This window comes from Hordeum vulgare, chromosome 4H, assembly GCF_904849725.1.
Source record: "Hordeum vulgare subsp. vulgare chromosome 4H, MorexV3_pseudomolecules_assembly, whole genome shotgun sequence".
Lineage (NCBI taxonomy): Eukaryota > Viridiplantae > Streptophyta > Magnoliopsida > Poales > Poaceae > Hordeum > Hordeum vulgare.
Genome location: NC_058521.1, coordinates 49,118,589 through 49,141,629, shown reverse-complemented (window position 1 = coordinate 49,141,629; position 23,041 = coordinate 49,118,589). Strand labels below are relative to the sequence as shown.

General features: G+C 44.4%; 2 protein-coding genes across 2 annotated transcripts; both read right to left on the bottom strand.

Moving 5' to 3' along the window:
• Positions 1-10,125: 10,125 nt before the first annotated feature.
• Positions 10,126-15,057, bottom strand: LOC123447827 (hemolysin A). The gene is given in 10 exon segments (XM_045124514.1): positions 10,126-10,673; positions 10,675-10,794; positions 11,157-11,201; positions 11,299-11,385; positions 12,079-12,207; positions 12,330-12,486; positions 12,599-12,701; positions 13,873-13,952; positions 14,406-14,493; positions 14,834-15,057. Coding segments are annotated over 10 exon segments (1,026 nt in total). The 5' UTR covers positions 14,865-15,057; the 3' UTR covers positions 10,126-10,487.
• Positions 15,058-15,744: 687 nt separating this feature from the next.
• On the bottom strand, positions 15,745-18,022 carry LOC123451166. Its single transcript, XM_045128178.1, has one exon. The coding sequence runs from the start codon at positions 17,993-17,995 to the stop codon at positions 15,959-15,961; it is 2,037 nt and encodes a 678-aa protein (XP_044984113.1). The 5' UTR covers positions 17,996-18,022; the 3' UTR covers positions 15,745-15,958.
• Positions 18,023-23,041: the final 5,019 nt, after the last annotated feature.

Below are 23,041 nucleotides of genomic sequence, written 5' to 3'. Positions count from 1 at the left end.
ATTTTTGCTTATAGGTTTTTTTTTCCTTCTCTCAATCCAGCAAGTTTGTGTAGTAGTTGTTGCTAGCTATGTGAGCACATGAGATGCATATGTGTGTGTAGTCTACTTGGTAGGATCCCATATGATGTGGTTGTCTTCTTGAAAGTTTGCTAGCTTATTCTTGTTTATGTGGCTGCACTAGTTGTCTTGTGTAGTGCATCTTATAGATTTAGTGGAGTGTGATTATGTGTGTGGATGCCTCCCCCTCACCACATGTATTTGATGTGTATGTGATGCACTAGGTTGCTAGCTATGATTAGCATGTGTAGGTGGAGTTTGTTAGTCAAGCATGTGTAGATTCATATGTGGGTTGCACCTTGTGGGTGTCATGACACTAAGGGTGTCCCTTTGTGGAGCTTGTGTGAGTGTGCCCCTTCACATGTCCATATGTGAAAGGGCATGATGTCTTGTGTGTGTGTGGTTACTTGGTAGATGTGCTTGTGGTGTAGATGTGCTATGACACATACATGGGGTCAAAACCCTCATGTCACTATTGTCATTGTGCACATGAACAAGTTGCTATGTAGGAGTGCATATAGTGAAATGCACATGAAATGTTGAACTATTCACTATGTATGATTTCTTGTAGTTTCTTCCTTCCTAGTTTGTGGTCACTTGCTTCAAGTAAATGCATACATATTATAGATGTTTGTGGGGTAGAATCTCCCAAGGAATCCATTGGTGAACTTAGTTTTGCCATTGGAACATTTTCTGGAGATGACATATTCAGATTTGTTCTAAGTTTAGTCCTTGTTTCCATGGAGTGTGATGAGCCCAAGGGCATGTTATTTTGTTGTGGCAATAGAGGGTGATCCCCTCTATAGCTTGTTGGTGTCATTTCTCACTTAGGGTATCTTGTGTGCAAGTTGTGCCTAGACAAAGTGGGCATGTGGCTGAAATTCCATATTAGTGAAAATCTGAGATTTTCACAAAGTCTGAGAGTCTGTTTATATTTTCTTCTCCTGTTGATGAGGTTGTGCACGTCAATGTGTTGTGATCTAGCCTTAGCTTTCAACTGGACAGTTGGAGCTGATATGTTTGTCTAGCTCCCTGTAAAATTACATTCCATTTGGAGTCATGTAGATATTGTTTTGGCTGCTGTCAAAATATTTCACAGCATAGACAGAAAGTGAGAACCTGGAATTTTCACTAAGTCCCTGAAATCTGATATTTTTGGGCAAGTTTGCAGCCTTGTAACTTCCTGTGTTTAATTCCTTTGTGTATGATTCTTGCTTGTACTTGAAGTACTCTTGGATATCTACAGCCACATATATTATTTGTCATATTTGGGTGGCTGTAGGTGCTTTGCATGTAGCTCACAAAGTGCTATGGTGTAGTTTATGGCCGATTGTGTAGTTTTGTCATTTTGATGTTTGTGATTGCTTAGTTGATGATGTGGTGTTCTTCTTTGCTCCACCCCATTCATGTTGGTTTGTTTTATGTCTTGGCTACCTGGAAATACCAGAGTTGAGCCATTGGAGTGTGTGGTGATGATTTTGACACGCAGAGCTTCATATCTTGATCCGTTGATTCCAATTGATCCGTAGCTCCGTTTGTAATGATCTTTATATGATTTTGCATCGTTTTCTCGAGTAGCATCTGATCATGTAATTCTCATGCATGTCAAAATATCTTAGGATGCATCTTTGTCCAGGAACATGTATTTTCTTCTCATGCTTGTGCTAGTGATAGAAATAGTGATGCATGCTCATATTCATCTCATGCATCATGTGCTTGTTGCATCTTGAGGTGATGTTGTTCATTGGATTTTATTATTATGTTGGGTAGCACCGGGATAGGAGAACGAATACGTGGATTCGGGAGAGTACGTGCAGGACGAACAAGAACCATTCCAAGCTGAGGATATCACAGGCAAGATGATATGACCTTGATTCCATCTCTAGACTTGTTATGCTAGATTACGTTTCCTTTGTCATATGCTCGCTGCCTACCACTGAAATAAAATTTCCTCCTGATATGCCATGAACCCAAACACTGATCCCTTCCTAGCAAACTTGAATGCCTAAGCAGGCTTTGCTCAGCTACTAATGTTAGCGTTGCTAGATGCAGGTGCTTTGCCTCATGTGATAACATGAGATTGATATCATTATCTTAATTCTGTTATTTAATTAATGCACCTATATACTTGGTAAATAACGGACGGCCTAGCCTTTTGCATGAGATGGCAATTCAAGTTGATCGTGGGCCAGCAGGCAGGGTAGCATAGCCATTTCCCTTGTTTTGTAGTCCGTAGCGGAACTATTTTGATTGTATGCGTGATGTACTCTGATATCTTTATGAGATGGCAATTGAACCCCTTATTGTCATTCTGTTGATATTATGTATGTGCTATGATACATTGTTTTGCGAGACGCTTAGATGCGCTCCTTTCCAATTCGGGGCCTCGATCCCCAGATCGGAAAGGACCGCATCTTAGTCGTTACACCAGCTCAGCTAGACGGTTTCAGTACCCAGACATTTTGAGCACACGTTCACTGACAGACGAATTCTCCTCCATCTTGAAAGCATAGAATTTATCGGAGGTCTTATACCTCTCAATCTGGGCGTTCTTCTGAAAGATAAACTTCAACTCCTGGAACATCTCATATGCTCCATGATGCTCAAAGCAACGTTGAAGTCCCGGTTCTAAGCCATACAAGACTGCACATTGAACTACTGAGTAGTCCTCCTTACATGTTAACCAAGCGTTCTTAGCATCTTGGTCAGCCGCGGCGGGTGGTTCATCTCCTAGCACAGCATTAAGGACATAATCCTTCTTCCCAGCTTGTAGGAGCAACTTAAGATTACGAGCCCAGTCTACAAAGTTGCTTCCATCATCTTTCAACTTAGCTTTCTCTAGGACCGTATTAAAATTCAGGGTGACTGTCGCGTGAGCCATTGATCTACAACACAAATATTTTCAAAGTGGACTTAGACTATGTTCAAGATAATTAGAGTTTAACAAATCAAATTACTTGCTAAACTCCCACTCAAAAAGTACATCTCTCTAGTCATTTGAGTGGTTCATGATCCAATTCCACTAGCTCAAGTCCGATCATCACGTGAGTTGAGGATAGTTTTAGTGGTAAGCTTCCCTATGCTAATCATATCAACTATATGATTCATGGTCGACCTTTCGGTCTCATGTGTTCTGAGGCCATGTCTACACATGCTAGGCTCGTCAAGCTTAACCCGAGTGTTCCGCGTGTGCAACTGTTTTGCACCCGTTGTATGTGAACGTTGAGTCTATCACACCCGATCATCACGTGGTGTCTCGAAACGACGAACTGTAGCAACGTTGCACAGTCGGGGAGAACACAATTTTGTCTTGAAATTTTAGTGAGAGATCACTTCATAATGCTACCGTCGTTCTAAGCAAAATAAGGTGCATAAAAGGATTAACATCGCATGCAATTCATAAGTGACATGATATGGCCATCATCATGTGTTTCTTGATCTCCATCACCAAAGCACCGGCACGATCTTCTTGTCACCGGCGCCACACCATGATCTCCATCAACGTGTCGCCATCGGGGTTGTCATGCTACTCATGCTATTACTACTAAAGCTACGTCCTAGCAATATAGTAAACGCATCTGCAAGCACAAACATTAGTTTAAAGACAACCCTATGGCTCCTGTCGGTTGTCGTACCATTGACGTGCAAGTCGATATTAACTATTACAACATGATCATCTCATACATCCAATATATCACATCACATCATCAGCCATATCACATCACAAGCATACCCTGCAAAAACAAGTTAGACGTCCTCTAATTGTTGTTCCATGTTTTACGTGGTGACCATGGGTATCTAGTAGGATCGCATCTTACTTACGCAAACACCACAACGGAGATGTATTAATTGCTATTTAACCTCTCTCCAAGGACCTCCTCGGTCAAATCCGATTCAACTAAAGTTGGAGAAACCGACACTCGCCAGTCATCTTTGAGCAACGGGGTTGCTCGTAGCGATGAAACCAGTCTCTCATAAGCGTACGAGTAATGTCGGTCCGAGCCTCTTCGATCCAACAATACCGCGGAATGAAGAAAAGACCAAGGAGGGCAGCAAATCGCACATCACCGCCCATAAAAACTTTTGTGTTCTACTCGAGATGACATCTACGCATGAACCTAGCTCTCATACCACTGTTGGGGAACGTCGCATGGGAAACAAAAAAATTCCTACGCGCACGAAGACCTATCATGGTGATGTCCATCTATGAGAGGGGATTTCCGATCTACATACCCTTGTAGATCGCACAGCAGGAAGCGTTAAGAAACGCGGTTGATGTAGTGGAACGTCCTCACGTCCCTCGATCCCCCCCCCCCCCGCGAACTGTCCCACGAACCGTCCCGCGATCTGTCCCACGATCCGCTCCGATCTAGTGCCGAACGGACGGCACCTCCGCGTTCAGCACACGTACAGCTCGACGATGATCTCGGCCTTCTTGATCCAGCAAGAGAGACGAAGAGGTAGATGAGTTCTCCGGCAGCGTGACGGCGCTCCGGAGGTTGGTGGTGATCTATCTCAGCAGGGCTCCGCCCGAGCTCCGCAGAAATACGATCTAGAGGAAAAACCGTGGAGGTATGTGGTCGGGCTGCCGTGGCAAAGTTGTCTCAAATCAGCCCTAATACCTCAGTATATATAGGAGGGAGGGGGAGGGACCTGCCTTGAGGCTCAAGAGAGCCCCAAGGGGTCGGCCGAAGGGGGGGAGGAGGAGTCCTCCTCCAATCCTAGTCCAACTAGGATTGGAAGGTGGAGTACTTCTCTTCCTTCCCACTTCCCCTTTTTTCTCTTTGATTTTTTCTATCTCCTACGCATAGGGCCTCTTGGGTTGTCCCACCAGCCCACTAAGGGCTGGTGCGGCACCCCTAAGGCCTATGGGCTTCCCCCCGGTGGGCTGCCCCCCCCCCCCCCCCCCCCCGGTGAACATCCGGAACCCATTCGTCACTCCCGGTACATTCCCGGTAATGCCGAAAACTTTCCGGTAATCAAATGAGGTCATCCTACATATCAATCTTCGTCTACGGACCATTCCGGAAACTCTCGTGACGTCCGTGATCTCATCCGGGACTCCTAACAACATTCGGTAACCAACCATATAGCTCAAATACGCATAAAACATCGTCGAACCTTAAGTGTGCAGACCCTGCAGGTTCGAGAACTATGTAGACATGACCCGAGGGACTCCTCGGTCAATATCCAATAGCGGGACCTGGATGCCCATATTGGATCCTACATATTCTATGAAGATCTTATCGATTGAACCTCAGTGCGAAGGATTCATATAATCCCGTATGTCATTCCCTTTGTCCTTCGGTATGTTACTTGCCCGAGATTCGATCGTCGGTATCCGCATACCTATTTCAATCTCGTTTACCGGCAAGTCTCTTTACTCGTTCCGTAATACAAGATCCCGTGACTTACACTAAGTCACATTGCTTGCAAGGCTTGTGTGTGATGTTGTATTACCGAGTGGGCCCCGAGATACCTCTCCGTCACACGGAGTGACAAATCCCAGTCTTGATCCATACTAACTCAACGGACACCTTCGGAGATACCTGTAGAGCATCTTTATAGTCACCCAGTTACGTTATGACGTTTGATACACACAAGGCATTCCTTCGGTGCCAGTGAGTTATATGGTCTCATGGTCATAGGAATAAATACTTGACACGCAGAAAACAGTAGCAACAAAATGACACGATCAACATGCTACGTTCATTAGTTTGGGTCTAGTCCATCACATGATTCACCCAATGATGTGATCCAGTTATCAAGCGACAACACCTTGTACATAGTCAGAAGACCTTGACTATCCTTGATCAACTGGCTAGCCAACTAGAGGCTTGCTAGGGACAGTGTTTTGTCTATGTATCCACACATGCATCTAAGTCTTCATTCAACACAATTATAGCATGGATAATAAATGATTATCTTGATACATGAATTATAATAATAACTTATTTATCATTGCCTCTAGGGAATAATTCCAACATTTTTGACCCGTAAACGAGATCTTCGTGAAACCGCAAACGCTTTTTGCGGGTCGAGATTTTGCGGGGTCTGCTAGAGTTGCTCTAAGACCATGCTATGTATGTAGCTATTGGGATCGCTTAAACTGATGGCGACAACACATGATGACATTGATTTGATGGTGCTTCTCAAGCATTGGTCTCAAGATCTGGGGTGAAAGACCGACGTCTCACACTTGTTGGTTATATCTGGCAATAGTGATGCTTCTTGTGTCGTTACCTTGTTGAAGGCGCTTTACTGGTTGGATCCATCGACGACGGTGTTTGAGCGGCATTCCCTTCCCAAAGGTGTCTCATTGTACTTGTGATGTCTAGAGGTGGTGGGTGTAGATATGGTTGTTGTTGTAGATTATTGGTCGTTGTTTTTATTTCTTGGGAGTTTTTATTTTTCTTTTTTTTACTTTACCAAGGCATAACTTAGTCTTGTTTGACTTTGCTAGTTGTCGGTGTGATTTTTCGTGTGTATGCATTGGTGTTGGTTATATGGATCCTAACTATGCAAAGGTTGGATATATACTCATTTTGTTTGTGTCATTTTTGATGATTCACTTTAACCTAATAAAATTCATCTTTGTCGAAAATTTGTTCTATTGTTCGCTACTATCTCCATTTCAAAATACAATATGTCTTTATCTGGCCTGAAAGTAGAGTCTCTGCTCGGAAGCTCAAATGCACACTCATGAGAAATAAAATTAGAAAAGGTTTGAATTGTGTTGGCAACAAACATTGTGAACTGTTCTGCATACATGAATTTTTTTATGAAGAAAAACATTGCTTATGTTTTGAAGAAAAAAAATCAACGCTCTAAAATGACTATTTTTTAAAGCATTATGAAGTGCTGATTTTGTTATTTTTTCCCAATCTTCACGAACATGATTTCATCATGAAAATTTGTACGGACGAAGAAAACGAAGCAATATTTATGGTAAGAAATTTAGTATTTTTAGTTATCTTTATTTTACTATTGATAAAGGAGCGTTTAAATTTGGGATTGGGTGGCCACTTTTGCGTGTGGCTATGGTTTCCATTTATAATAGGTTGTAAAATTAGCAAAGCATATATGGTAGAAAATATTTTACAAGACAGACACATTGATATTTTTCATACATGCTTGGTCCATATACTTTTGTATATGTTAGGGTATATACAATGTTGCTATCTTACGACTGCCACATAGGATAAATAATGAGGTGAAGAAGAGAGAACTCATAAAAAAAAGTTTGCCTTCTCTTATTTAAGAATAGACAAGAGATGATCTCTTAGCAAAATATATCTCACCATGTTTATATGGATAGCTAGTTATTGAAGATAAGGCTAAAAGATGACCCATTGTAGATATTATTTTTATCATCTCTAAATTACATGCAAGACTTAAAATAACACTATCTTATCAACCATTATACATGCCCTTAGCAGTTTAAGTTTTCAAATGTTAACCACATATACTAGGCACTATAATCAACTCATTGACTAAGTAATATATCATTAGATTCATGTTGCGATTTTTTTTCATATTATCTGATGTTCTATATATCACATCATAGTTGTAAAATGCATTTTATGTATTACTTGGGAAGTATCAAAAGTAAAAAAATGACATAAATTTCTCAACGTTCGGGGTTTATAAAACACAACATTAATTCTTTTTTATCTTTCTTTCCCCTCTCGCAAGGTGATTACGACAAAACCTTTCTTCCCTCGATCTTCGTCGTTGAGCCCATGATTCACCTTCCCTCTGCATGGCGCTCCGACAGCCGGTGGCTAGGAGGGGAATCTCGTTGCCTTGGCGCTCCAGCTAGTAGATATGTTTAAGTTTTAGTCCTCGCAGGGGCGACGTTCGGACGAATAGCAACGCTTCTTCTTCGAGACAGTCTTCCAGGCTTCGATCCTCCTCAAGTTCGTCCGTCAGTGCAGATTAAATAGGTTTCCAGTGCAGATTCCTGCCAGCTCCTTGGGACGGCAAGGTTAGGTTTCTCGTCTCGTGTAAGCGATTGCGAGATGGGGTGTCAGGTTCTTCAGATCGATTCAAGGGGTCAACAATGACAACTCCGGCTCCGAGGAACTGGCCCTTAGCGGCATATGCACGAAGACTTCTGAGCTGTCACCGACAAAGTCAGGCTGACTCAGGTACGAGAGCGACGACAATGATGCGTCGACGACTCGTTCTTGCTACGGCAATGATCCTTCGGTAAAAAAATCATGAAAGTTTGCCGGTCAGATACATTCTTCCTCTCTCATGACTTTGTTCCGGTAAAACCTTCCAATATATCCACCATGTATCATGGCAATACAAAGAACACTATAGTAACAAAGATTACATCTAGATCAATAGACCACCTAGCAATAACTACAAACACCGAAGCGAACGGAAGTTGCCCCGCCGTCATTGCTCCTCTCTCACCAGAGCCGAGCAAACTTGTTGTAATAAACAGTAGGAAATTTATCATGCCAGAGACTAGCGCACCAGAATAGCAACCACTGTCATTGAAGACAAGTATAGATCGAAAGGACCCAACATATAGATACACAAACAAATATTAAATCCATAGGGATCTACAGAAGATCAACACTGGCCAAACCCCATGGGATCCGTCGGATACACATCTCCGTACACCCACCAACGATACTAGATGCACCGTCGGGCAATGTTAGGCAGCAAGACCTTTATTCTACCTCTTCCGGAACCGTTGGTGTCACGTCATTCTAAACACAACACAAACCCTAACTGGTCTCAAGTAAACACCTAGAAACCCTCCCGTCGGCAAGGACTCGTGTCCACCACGCCTCCGTAACCCTAATGTCACCGGAGAAAAGGCGGATCGGTGGGGCATCGATGGGAGGTAGATAAAATCCTAGTCTCATTTCATCTGGTCACGAGATAAAGGGGCACCACAATCGTCTCCTACTCTGTCATGGATTTCTTTTATGGTAGTGAGATGAGCTAACTTGAAGTTCAGTTTGCATCATGTCAATACTGCAATCTGTAATGTGCAACGAAAGATGTCAAATATAAGAAGCATAATCCAGTACGCATTCTCCCTATTTTAGTTGCTGACTTGACCTTGAATAATAATAACGAATAATAATGAGATGTGCTCATCTTTCTTTTAATCTTGTCAAGGCCTTACCATTATGCCACGCAATCTTGTCAATGGCAAATGGACCACTTAGTTAATGGAAGTCCATTAGCATGTATGGCCATATATGACTGGGGGTGATTCTTCAGATGTTCTATTTTTGTGTTAAGTTAAAAAAAAACACAACGTAAACCAGTCAACCAAGCCCAATAGCCAAACTTTTGATAAACCTCATTGTATCTGGAAACTGGATCACTTAGCTTCTTGATTATTATGAAAAAATAATATGTTTTTCGCTTGGATGCAGTGAAACCGTTTTTTGGCTGTCCAATGCTAGAATACTTACCCTAATGTCCTAGTCCCTCCATAGTGTAAACAGAGCTCTTATATTATGGGATGGAGGAAGTAGTTTTAAAAAAAAAAATCGTTGACCTTGGAGATGTTACCAACTTTCTATCATTTGAAGTGCAGATGAGTATTTCTCAAGGTGTACCATGCAAAGGAATCTTCCTGGAACTAGCTAGATTTCCGGGGGTTCATGTGAGTCTGTCTGGCACAGATCTCTCTGAATTTTCTATGCACCGACCTGATACCATCTGATTCTTGTTCTCCAAGGACGGACCATACTTTGGTGCTTAATCACAACTACTGCCTGCATTTACACCAGGAAAACGGATGCAAATTGCATTTTTTGGTGCCATTTCAACACTGAATTTAGACGCACTGCTGGAAAGAAAACCGCAGAACCTTTAGCAATATATGAAAATGTGACTTGTTATAGCATGACGAGATCACAATCCGCTAAGAGCTCAACACTATCCCGTTTCAGAGAAGTTTCTGAGGGCAAAGATTCTCCGCGGACTCATAACTACTGGATGAACCTTGTAGGTTGGACACTACAGACAACCCATCTGCACAGATAGAAAAAAGGAAAATGGAAGTAAATGGCAGCAGAGAGAGGTTGCACATCATCTTGAACAATTTTTCATTTCAAATCTTTTCATTAGATTCACAAAAAGTACAAGACTGTAAGCAGAACTGTGTTCTACCTTCTCAGTGAACAGCAGGCCCAGCCCTTTTGCCGAGATAAAACAAAATATATCTCTGGAGCTAAAAAAAATCATTCCATTTCAATTTTGTACACAATTGAGTACCTGACTGTCATGTCTGGATCTGCTTTGTCGGTCTTGCACAATGCAATTCTGATCATATGCAAAAAAATCCCAGTATAACTTGATTGTGGAAATCTTCTAATTCCTTGTGACGAGCTCGGTTACAGCAAAGGAGATATCTCATATCACAGCATGCTAATCTCCTATAACTTCCTTGGTTACAGATCAATCAGAATTCTCCAGCTATTCTCTAAAAAAAAACTTGCCATGCCATGGACATAATAATAATCATGTTTCCTTTGGCTCCGGCTCCGGCTCCGCCACCGTCTCCGCCACTGCTTCTGCCACTCCCTCTCCCTCTGGCTCTGCATCTGCCTCTCCCTCTGCTTGTGGCTCTGGAATTGGGATCCTCTGGAAGCAGGCAAGAAACTCTATGTTCCCTTCTGCGCCCTTCAGCGGAGACTCAATCCAGCCCTCATTGCGGAATCCAAACTGCTCAATGCCTGAAATTATCCTATCTAACACCTGCAATGAATCGATTGAACAGGTTGGTCTACAACTCACGGAAATGAACGTCAGGTAAAAGGAGACAACAAATTAACAGTACACATGGGATCCTTTCTCAGGATAGTCTGATATTCTGAGGCCAAGTTTTTCTTATTTGGAAGCGATACTATTTACTCGTGTATTTCAAGGGGAAAACATGAAGCCATCATAATCAAGCAGAAGTTTGTAGTAGCCTTAGAAAACGGAGAATCACAAATAAGGAATAACAAATAAACCATAAAAGCTTAATGTCATTAGAAAGGCACAAAACAGGATGATGGACAACGGAAATTAAAAAAAACGGTCAAAAGAAAAAACGAAAGCAAAATATTAGTTCATACCTCCTTATGAACCAGAGGGTCACGAACAATCCCACCTTTTCCTACCTGAACAGGATAAAAACAGATACAGTGGCTTCTGCATCAGTATTATTGTGCTTATACAGACGTTCATAAGAAAACTAAGATGAAACTTGTTTTATACCTGAGATCTACGAGCTTCAAATTGGGGTTTGATAAGTGTTATCAATGTTGACTCGGTCTTCATTACTTTCACCACAGCAGGCATAACCTAGATTCCACATATATTATCACTAAATAGTGGACAGCATGTATGTTACAGCAGCACCTTTAAGTTGACAGTGAAAGGCCTTGTGCGTGCAAATATTAGAGAACATGAAAAACAGCACACCTTAGGCATGCACAATATTGGAGAACATGAAAAATGGCACGACATGAGTTGCATAAGGGTGTGCACCTTGTTATTACCAGTTTACCACAGAACTACATCATTTCCTCGTAATGCATGCATTTTAACAATTTTGGTCAGTGAAGCTGACCTAGTGTTCCTAAATACTCCCTCCGTCCCAAAATAAGTGACTTAAAAATGACTCAACTTTGTACTAAAGTTAGTGCAAATGTAAGTTACTTTTGAGTCACTTATTTTGGGACAGAGGAAGTACAAACTACAACCTTATAGGTTGGCCCTCTGTCAGTCGATTGGGTTGCTCAGGATACATTATAGACAACTTCACATGAGCTGGATTTTACAGCATTGTGATCTTTTACATCACACTAACCATATGAAGAAAGCATAACAAAAGGTAATCTCATGCACATAAGCACGATAAAAAAAAAAGAGCAGCAAATCAGAAACGGCATAGCGTACTCTTTTATTGACTCTGGGAAATAAATCAATGTGAACATATGGTAAGACCACTATAAAGTATAAATGTATCATAACCAAGTGAAAGCCAAATCATACCACAAGAATTGAGATGAATGATAGGTCCAGTGTCACCAAGTCAACCAATTGTGGCAGCTTAGGAAGATGTCTTAAATTTGTCCGTTCAATTACTGAGACATGTTCATGCACACGGATTTTTTCAGCCACCTGAAATGAAGTAGAGGATCTTGAGATTTAAATAGTTATGCTGCTCCAACAGGTAGCAATTGCTCGCTGACAAATAAAGGAGAGGAGCTGGATTAAAATGAAGTCTCAATGAGTAATGTAACCTGTCCATAGCCAACATCAACACCGTACACATGTGATGCCCCATGCTGAAGTAAGCAGTCAGTAAAACCACCTGTAGACAGCCCTGAATCAAGGGCTACCTTTCCATCACAGTCCACGCCAAATTCTTTGATAGCTGCCTCAAGCTTATGCCCAGCCCTGAATTAGGTCACAACAAATGATAGATTATGAACTTTGTGAACCTGATGTTACTATTACTTCTCCATAGGATAATGAACCTAAATATAAAGCTAATTATTTAGAGCATCACCTACATACATATTTCGGGATTTCCGCCTTGATTTCTATGACCGACTTGTCAGATACTTGCGTTCCAGCTTTGTTCACGACTCTTCCATTCACATGGACCTTACCTATAACATTCACAAGGTTGAATAATGCAGGGTAATTTACAGATATGATTGTACATACAAAATATATAAGGTTCAAAGGTCACGTGTGAAAGGGTAGGTGTCTAAATAATTCCAGAAATTGCTTGCACATAACAAATGTGGCAGAAGCATGAGAATCATGTATAAGTATAGAACCTATTGCAGTAGAGAAGTTTAAGTGCCGTGAATTTGAAGTTTTACCCAACCAATTCCATGGAGCCTATCTTAACATATTAGGCACTGCCGATGTAGACATGCTGAAGACAGACAACTAGACAACAATGCTTAATACCCCCTCTGTTTCCAACTATAAGGCACAGTTATCACTAGCACAGGGACTAAGCAAGCCTTAGTTGGCCTCAATTAAGGGATGTCATCTCTGTTATCTTAAAGTTAGGAATAGTATCATTCAAGTTAGTTAGTTGTCAGTTAGAGATAAGATATCCCTTAGCCTGGGCCTTAAGCCAATTAAAAATAAGATATTTTGTTTGTTAATCCTCTATACAGAACCACACTGTTAACTGTCTAGAAGGATGAGATTTAACGTCAGTGAGACAAAATGCTATATGAGGCATCAAACACCATTGCAAATTGGAACTCCCCTGGGTCCATATTGTCAAGAAGCAAGAATGATTCATGGTACAGCCGTGTTGATTATCTAGCACTCAACTACGGAGTTGTCAAGGACAAAAATCTCAACCTCTGCGGTGGATGAGCTCCTTGATGAGTTTTACGGCCACGGGTATAATCATGTTCTTATGCACATGCCGGACATCGAGAAGACCGTGTTTCAGATGCGCCGTGGACATTCAGCCTGAACAACACGCACGCCTCCTATGCACCAGTGCACTCCATTAAAATGGGTGCACAAACAAGTAAAAAAACTAGCTTTATTTCGAAAGTGCACCTTTTCTTTCGGTGCTTGCCAATCTAGTTTCATCAATATACGAGCAAGAGTAGCCATTCTCATTGTTTCTAGATTTGGTTCAGCATGAAAAGCTGATACCATGCCATAGGTTTCGACTTATTTGGCATGGTCTGAGTTTGCTTCTTGAAGTATAGGTTATTAAAATGCAAAGTACCCAATTAATTTATGCAAGTATGTAGCTTACGAAGATCCAAATGCACACAAAAATTGTGTGGGAAGACTAACCCTGAAGAATCCATGACTGGATGTACGTTCTACTGTATTGTTGATACCTCTCAAGGCACGCCTCATCCAATCGCTTTTTCCTGAGTGAGAAGAACAAAAATACATATTAGTTGAACAAAATATTCCACAGAGATTGATGGTCATCATCCTGCCGACGACACACTTTTGTACCATAACTGCATCCCTGTTATGACTAAACTGAGATAACCATGACATCAATAAGAGATGAAATGAAATTGGGAGGTAATAAATGACACAAGAATTAGCGTATTGTATGACTGCATAACCACCTTGCAATCTATTACTATCAAAATGTTGCTGCAATGACATGCTTATTATTGATGTTCCGAATATACTTGCTAGCATCACAATCATCCTAGACAAGTACGCAGATAACAAGGAACATAAATGAGGCATACACCACACATGATACCATTGCCAACTGTTAACCAATCTACAAGGCACCAGCAGTCCTTCCCTAGCACTGAAATGAGAAATGTGAAAAGAATGAGGGAAACAAGCTGGAAGCTTACTTCTTGGGGGGCTGGATTTTCTGGGATTTGACGGCCGCGAACTGCCTGGACGGAGAGCAGCAGGTGGGCCGGACTCCAACCAGCCTAACTGTGGAAGAGAAGAGCACCTGGTTGATTAAACGATGGAAGAACAATATAGTACTCCCTCTGTCCCAAAATAACTGTCTCAACTTTGTATTAGCTCTAGTATAAAGTTGTATTAAGCTTAAGACACTTATTTTAGGACGGATTGATTCCACCAGAAGAAACATTTGTAAGAACAACTCAGCGACGTTTCAGGGATGGGTGCTCTAGTTTCATGGATACAGAGAAACTGAAGAACGGAGAAAGGGAATGCGTGGAAGGCAGCAAAGCAAAAGATTGCGGCGGCGGAGCTCTGGTCTGCGCAAAACGAAAGAAGGAGAGGATTTAGGAGGGGGAGCTCTTACGCTGGTGGAACCGCAGCCGGCAAGCCATCATCGCCACCTTCTTGTTGTCGACGGCAGCCCCTAATCTCGGATTCTGCGGCCGCGCCGGCGACTGGGACTGAGAGAGAGACGCAAAGCACCGAGCCGCCAAGACCGAAGGGCGGAGAGGAAGAGGGGGATAGGGTTTGATCCTGGCTGGCGGGGCCCACGTGGCAGCGGGACGGCAAAGCGCACGCTCTCTTTCTTGTTCCCACCGCACCTACGGCAGCCTCGCACGCTCATATTGATGCCACGGCGCGCCGGCTGCAGGTGCAACGCTGGAATACAGATCCAGTTTATTTTGTGCTCAAGTTTGAGAAAATGGCCAAATCTGTTTATTTGCACCAATTTTATTGGGTACGTGATGCAAATCATCGTACAATTTCTGCACATCATCACAGTACGAACCTTAACTAAAATAAAATCATGGGAAGAACCATTTCAATTTTTTTTATTTTTTAATATTTTTTTTTTTTGCGACGAACCCTTTCATTTTACATGGAACTGAACTGGGCAGGAGCAAACTTCAGGTTTTTTTCAGAAATGAAACCAGTGGAAGAAACCTCAAGACGCCTGAGGACCTCCCGGATCCCAATGCATGTATGTCAAGAGAAGAAACCATGATGTAGTGACTGGCATTCGACATATAATTCTCATGAACAAGTACGCATCAGAAAGCACCAGTCTGGAGCTTACGGTGTCCTGAGATTCTTGGAAGAACATCACAGTCCTTGAGAAGCATCATTCAGTATGCATGTTGTCTGGCACATAAACTTGCTTGTCAAAACACAGTATATGCGTCCCGAGATTCTTGGAAGAACACACCCACAGGTGCTACACTCATGTTGCTCTGAATTATGAGCAGTACTGGATCGAAAATGAACCAGGAGTGATTTTTCCATAAACAAATGTTCATCTGTAAACAATAATATTTACATGTGCTACGGAAAAAAAGGTAAAAGATGAACTCATGTCTCGAAATAAGAGTATACAAGGCTGAGAGGGGCAAACACAAGATCCCAAAATCCTGTGCTTGCTATGATCCTCCTGACATAAAAAAAACTAACTACTAGTACACAACATCTGAACAAGGATAACCCTCTAACCTCATGTTTCAAACAAGCCATTCTTGTACAAGAGAGTCCAATCCGAGTCATCGGACCAGACGAGCTCGAATCCTTCTGCTCTCATAGACTCTGCCACTTGAACAGAGTTTGGGGTGGCCTTACTGTCATAATTTAATCCACCACCACCGCAACCGAACTCCACTGAGCCGAACCCGGATTGCTTGCTATCCTCTTGCAGGCAACAAGCAGTAACTGGCTGAAGAGTTGTATCGGGCAACGCCTCGACATTGCCCGGGATAACTGGTCCGTCTTCATCATCAGACAACCATTGGCAGCAATCCAAGTCGCCCATATCAAATATTCTGCTAACTAGCCCCTCTCGCCAAGATATCCGAGCCTCGGTTGATGCCTGCTTCTGGAAACTTGCCTCCTTCCCCTTCAATTCTGTGTCACAAGGAGATCTCTTGAAAGAGCTCAAGTCTATGGATTCCAGAGGTGTCGAAGCACCGGCAAACTGGAAGCTGAGCTCAGGCAATGTTGCAGGCAGAGCACCATCTTCATCATTTTGATCATAATCTGCATCCCCGGGCTTTGGGGACAAACTCATCATCTCGAGGCATTCTACCACTGGATCCATTCTTGTTAGTGGGCGACTGCTAACCCTTACTAACCCTGAGCAATTGCCTGTGCTGCCATTTTCAGACCATGACTCGCCAGAGATCCGTGTCGGATCTGTCGCAGAATCATAGCCATAGCTGCTGCCCAGTCGTCGCTGGGCACATAAGGAGCTTAGTCTAGAGGAATGTGATGATGCCCTCTTCACAATAAGCGAGAAAGGGCTAATGCTGTCACCAGTGCTCGGCGTCCTCTGCACCGGAAGAAATCCGGACGAGGGTGTCGTTTCGGACAATTCCGACATCGGCGTGTCAAAATCCAGCAGGCCTCCGAGGACCGGCGATCCCAACAGCCCCTTGCAGTCAGGGGAGTGTTGCCAGAATGGGTCCTCTGATGAGCATCTCGGCAGGAAGATCTCCTCGTCGAACAAACAGGCCGCACCTTCATCACGTGGAGATGACAGCCAGATGACTGTCGCCTCCTTTCCGCATTTCGTCGAACACGTTCCGGCCTCGCCCAATGGCGAGGACAGCCAGTGGATCGACGCCCGGGACGGCTCAGCGTCGAGCTCCCCACTGGTGCCCTCGCCGGCGATGTCAAGGATGCCCCTCGCCCGGCATTTGCGGCGATCGCGGACGCCTGGCACGACGTGGTGGCCGGCCGCGAAGCACGCCGGCGTGGCGGCCCCGCCGGCCAACACCTCCGGCGAGATCGACGCGTGGATCGGGGGCGTCGCTCCAGAGGACGGGTTGGACCCCGCGTCCGCCTTCCTCTCCGGCGTCAGGGCCTCGAGGTCCTGCGGCTGCTGCTGCCTCCTCGCCAGCCCCTGCTGCTTCTTGTCCGGCTCCACCCTCCTGATCTGACAACCGATCGGATCGTCCCTCCTTCTTCTGGGTTCACGACCCGGCCACTGCTCCGCCTTGGTCCTCGACTCCTGATCCGGCAGACGGCCAGCGCCCGCCGCGCGCCTCTTGGCCTCCGCCCGGGGCGCCGTGGCGGACGCGGGGGTCCTCGGGGTGGACGCACATCGCGGCTTGGAGCCCGAGGCGGAGGAGAGGAGGAAGCGGAAGCATCCGGCCCGCGCGGCGGAGGCGTCCCCGGAGTTGAGGTCCGACAGGGGGCTGCGGCGGCGCTGCGCCGCGGCGCCGGGGTTCTTGGGCCTGGGCGCGGTGGCCGGGGAAGGGGTGGGCGAAGGGGAGACCCTCCTGGTCTGGGACGTGGAGGGTGTCTTGGAGGATGGCCTGGGCATGGCGGCGGTGACGACGGCGGTGGGCAGGCGCGGCGGCGATGGAGGATGGAATGGGGTTAAGGGGGCACCGGCATCGGCGTTTGGACAAGGAGGAGAGACAGAGAGCCGTTGGAGGAGGAGGGAGGTATCGAGATCTGCGTCCGTGAACTGAGCCCTCGAAGCATTCAATTTGCTGAAACGGTGATTGGGCCGATGACGACGCATTGATTCCATTATTTTTCTACTAGTTATTATTCTACTATATTTATCTCACACTAATTCTATACTCCAAAAGATCGCATGATTCCATTGGGCCGATGACGACGCATTGATCGCGTGATTTATCTACGGTTTTAGTTGCTCCGCCAGATAAAAGTGCCTTTTTTAAAAGAAATTGTTATCCCCTCGCAACTAAAATTACCAACGAGATCGTTCGTAAATGACCCCTCAACTAAGGTGGTGTTTCTTTTCTAGGGACTAAGACTTTTTTTTAATCCCAGGGACTAAAAAAAAAAGTTCCTTCAATAAAGTCTTTTTGTAGCCCCTTAAAGAAAAGTCTCTTCTGTTTCTTTTCCTAGGGACTAAAAGGGACTTTTTAGTCTAGTCCTGAACGAAAGAAACACCACCTAACATTTGCCACCTAACCGCCTCCCAATATGCTACTTGATGCCGTAGAAACATAAACCACAGGCTGTTTATCTCTCGCTCGCTCGCTCCCGTTCGCTCCCGTGGACGACTCGGGAGGAACTCTAGTCGTCACCAAAGCAGCCCCTCTCCCTTCCTCCTCCTCCTTCCGTCGTCGTCGGGGGGCGTCGTCGTACAAAGCCCGCGCTGCGTTGGTGGCGGCGGGGACGGCTCTCCTCCTCTCGCTCGGGTGGCGCGCCGCAGGGCGCTCGGCTCCACTCGTGATGGGGGCTAATGTGCAGCCTGGACGTGCGACAGCGACGCACACTAGTGAAAGCACAATTGCTCTCTAAGGTGATTTTGATAATTGATCACAACATATGCATCATTGGACTAATTATCTTATCCAAGTATATTTTAAAAAAGTTCAAAGAAGTCTTAGCTATAGAATTGTGAGGAGAAACCCCTTATGCATTTTACATTTGTGAGAAATCACTTTGAGTCCATAGGAAAGTCAATACTATTAAAAGGGGGCGAGGTATTATGATGAATTGGTTGCTCAAGTGCTTAAAGGTAGCCACCAATACTCAGTCATTCTCCCACAAAATATCTCTGTCCAAAGCTAAACCAGCAAAATTGGTGCCACCAACTTTTTCCACTCGGCCCTACCGATTTTACACTTGATAGATCCTATGTCAAACCCTACCATCTCGGTACCATCAACTTTCACATCGGTGCCACTAAGATTCAGTGACCAACTTTCTGTTGGGAAGATTTAAAGAATCGGAATTTCCGAGTTTGAAATCGGTCTCATAGATATTTGGAAAATGGTCTAAGTCATCGTGTCGGTACCACCGATATTCCTATAACGGTCTTACCGAGAATTCAAAAGTTCCCACATTTAGTGCAACTCGGTACCACCGAGATTCCTTTCGGTGTCACCGAGTTGGGCAATAACGTTGTAACGGTTGAATTTTTGGGGATGCCTATATATGCCCCTTCACCTACCTTCCGTTCGCACAAAAAGCACTCAAAACACACTTACATTTGCAAGATCCATTTTTCTGATAGAGAGCCACCTACTCATGTGTTGAGATCAAGAGATTCCAATCCAATACTTTTGATCTTTGGTTATCTTTCGTAGTAATAATATCTCGGGGTTTGCAACGAAAACTTGGTATATTGACTATACGGCCATTAACTAAAATATGTCTATGGTTGACTAATTGGCGGGCCCCAGGAATGGTTGAAGCCATACCCAATCCAATCCCATCCCCTTTAAAATCGGCGAGGTAATACCTTATTGAAGTAGGGCACGCTACGGCAACACAGGACTGACGGGGTGGGAGCTTGCTGTCTACTTGGCGAGCCTTCACTGCCCCCTTCTGTAACTTCCCTTCTTTCGTCCGTCCACGAGGCAGTCAAAAGAAAGAGAGTTTGAACCTTGATTTCTATCAATCTCTCCTACCCATGCCAAATCTATGAGAGAGTGATTGAGTGTTGATGAGACTATCTTTTGAAGCACAAGAGCAAGGAGTGCATCATTCTACCGCATCTATTACCTTTTGGAGGGTGGTGCCTCCTAGATTGGTTAGGTGTCGCTTGGGAGCCTTCTACTTCGTGTCGTGGAGTTGAACCAAGAAGTTTGTAAGGGCAAGGAGATATCCTACTTCGTGAAGATCTATCGTGAGTGAGGCTAGTCTTGTGTGGACGGAAGCCGTGGTGGAATAGACAAGGCCGCTTCTTCGTGGACCCGTTGTGGGTGGAGCCCTTCATGAACTCTCGTAGTCGTTACCCTTCGTGGGTTGAATTCTCCACTAACATGGACGTACGATAGTGCCACCTATTGGAATCATGCCAAAAATTGTCGTATCAACCTTTGCGTTTGATCTCCCTACCTTACACTCTACTTTACATTTGCATGTCGTTACTTTACGCTGCTATAATCTTAGATGGGCATGTGTAGGGTGAACTCGACTAGTCATAATTGCTAAAACTCGCCCACAACTAAAATTGAGAAAAGGCTATGTTTTTATCTTGTCAAGTAGTCTAATCACCCCCCCCCCCTCTAGACATACTTTCGATCCTACAAGTGGTATCTGAGCTTTGGTCTTTATTTCATTAGTTTCACAACCTAGGAGAGTATGGCATTTAGTAAGCAAAATTATCATCGTAGAGGTCCATATTTCGATGGTACAAACTTTGCTAGTTGGAGGCATAAGATGAAAATGCATATTCTTTATCATAATTCTGCCGTTTGGGCTGTTGTTCGTGTTGGTGTGCAAGGTGATTTCTTCAGAGAAGGAAAAGAACCGATCGTGATGCGACAGCGGATGAGTTGAAGATGTTGCAGTACAATGCTCAAGCGTGTGATATCCTGTTCAACTGCTTGTGCCCCGAAGAATTCAACTAAATCAGTCGCCTTGAGGACGCAAAGGAAATTTGGGATACTTTGATTGATATGCACGAAGGTATTAATTCTGTCAGAGAATCTAAGTTGGATGTGCTTCAAAGTCAGCTTGGCAAGTTCAAGATGAGGGATGGTGAAGGAGTCGCTCAGATGTACTCTAGGCTAGCTCTCATCACAAATGAGATTACCGGCTTAGGAAGTGAAGAGATGACCGACAACTTCATCATCAAGAAGATACTTAGAGCCTTGGATGGAAGATACGACACCGTGTGCACATTAATCCAAATGATTCCAGACTACAAGGATCTCAAGCCAACTGAAGGCATTGGAAGGATTGTTGTGTTGGGGAACGTCGCATGGGAAACAAAAAATTTCCTACGCGCACGAAGACCTATCATGGTGATGTCCATCTACGAGAGGGGATTTCCGATCTACATACCCTTGTAGATCGCACAGCAGAAGCGTTAGTGAACGCGGTTGATGTAGTGGAACGTCCTCACGTCCCTCGATCCGCCCCGCGAACCGTCCCGCGATCCGTCCCACGATCTAGTGCCGAACGGACGGCACCTCCGCATTCAGCACACGTACAGCTCGACGATGATCTCGGCCTTCTTGATCCAGCAAGAGAGACGGAGAGGTAGATGAGTTCTCCGGCAGCGTGACGGCGCTCCGGAGGTTGGTGGTGATCTGATCTCGACAGGGCTCCGCCCGAGCTCCCTAGGAACGCGATCTAGAGGAAAAACCGTGGAGGTATGTGGTCGGGCTGCCGTGGAAAAGTTGTCTCAAATCAGCCCTAAAACATCCGTATATATAGGTGGGAGAGGGGGGCCTTGCCTTGAGGCTCAAGGAGCCCCAAGAGGGTCGGCCGAGCCAAGGGGGAAGTCCTCCCCTTCCAAACTGAATCCAACTAGGTTTGGAAGGTGGAGTCCTTCTCTCCTTTCCCACCTCCTCTTTTTTTTCTTTCTCTTTGATTTCTTATCCTTTGGCGCATAGGGCCTTCTTGGGCTGTCCTACCAGCCCACTAAGGGCTGGTGCGCCACCCCCAAGGCCTATGGGCTTCCCCGGGGTGGGTTGCCCCCCCCCCCCCCCGGTGAACACCCGGAACCCATTCGTCATTCCCGATAACTCCGAAAACCTTCCGGTAATAAAATGAGGTCATCCTATATATCAATCTTCGTTTCCGGACCATTCCAGAAACCCTCGTGACGTCCGTGATCTCATACGGGACTCCGAACAACATTTGGTAACCAACCATATAACTCAAATACGCATAAAACAACGTCGAACCTTAAGTGTGCAGACCCTGCGGGTTCGAGAACTATGCAGACATGACCCGAGTGACTCCTCGGTCAATATCCAATAGCGGGACCTGGATGCCCATATTGGATCCCACATATTCTACGAAGATCTTATCGTTTGAACCTCAGTGCCAAGGATTCATATAATCCCGTATGTCATTCCCTTTGTCCTTCGGTATGTTACTTGCCCGAGATTCGATCGTCAGTATCCGCATACCTATTTCAATCTCGTTTACTGGCAAGTCTCTTTACTCGTTCCGTAATACAAGATCCCGCAACTTACACTAAGTCACTTTGCTTGCAAGGCTTGTGTGTGATGTTGTATTACCGAGTGGGCCCCGAGATACCTCTCCGTCACACGGAGTGACAAATCCCAGTCTCGATCCATACTAACTCAACGAACACCTTCGGATATACCTGTAGAGCATCTTTATAGTCACCCAGTTACGTTGCGACGTTTGATACACACAAAGCATTCCTCCGGTGTCAATGAGTTATATGATCTCATGGTCATAGGAACAAATACTTGACACGCAGAAAACAGTAGCAACAAAATGACACGATCAACATGCTACGTCTATTAGTTTGGGTCTAGTCCATCACGTGATTCTCCTAATGACGTGATCCAGTTATCAAGCAACAACACCTTGTACATAATCAGAAGACCCTGACTATCTTTGATCAACTGGCTAGCCAACTAGAGGCTTGCTAGGGACAGTGTTTTGTCTATGTATCCACACATGTATATAAGTCTTCATTCAATACAATTATAGCATGGATAATAAATGATTATCTAGATACAGGAATTATAATAATAACTATATTTATTATTGCCTCTAGGGCATAATTCCAACAGTCTCCCACTTGTACTAGAGTCAATAATCTAGCCCTCACATCATCATGCGAATTACATTGTAATAAATCTAACACCCATACAGTTCTGGTGTT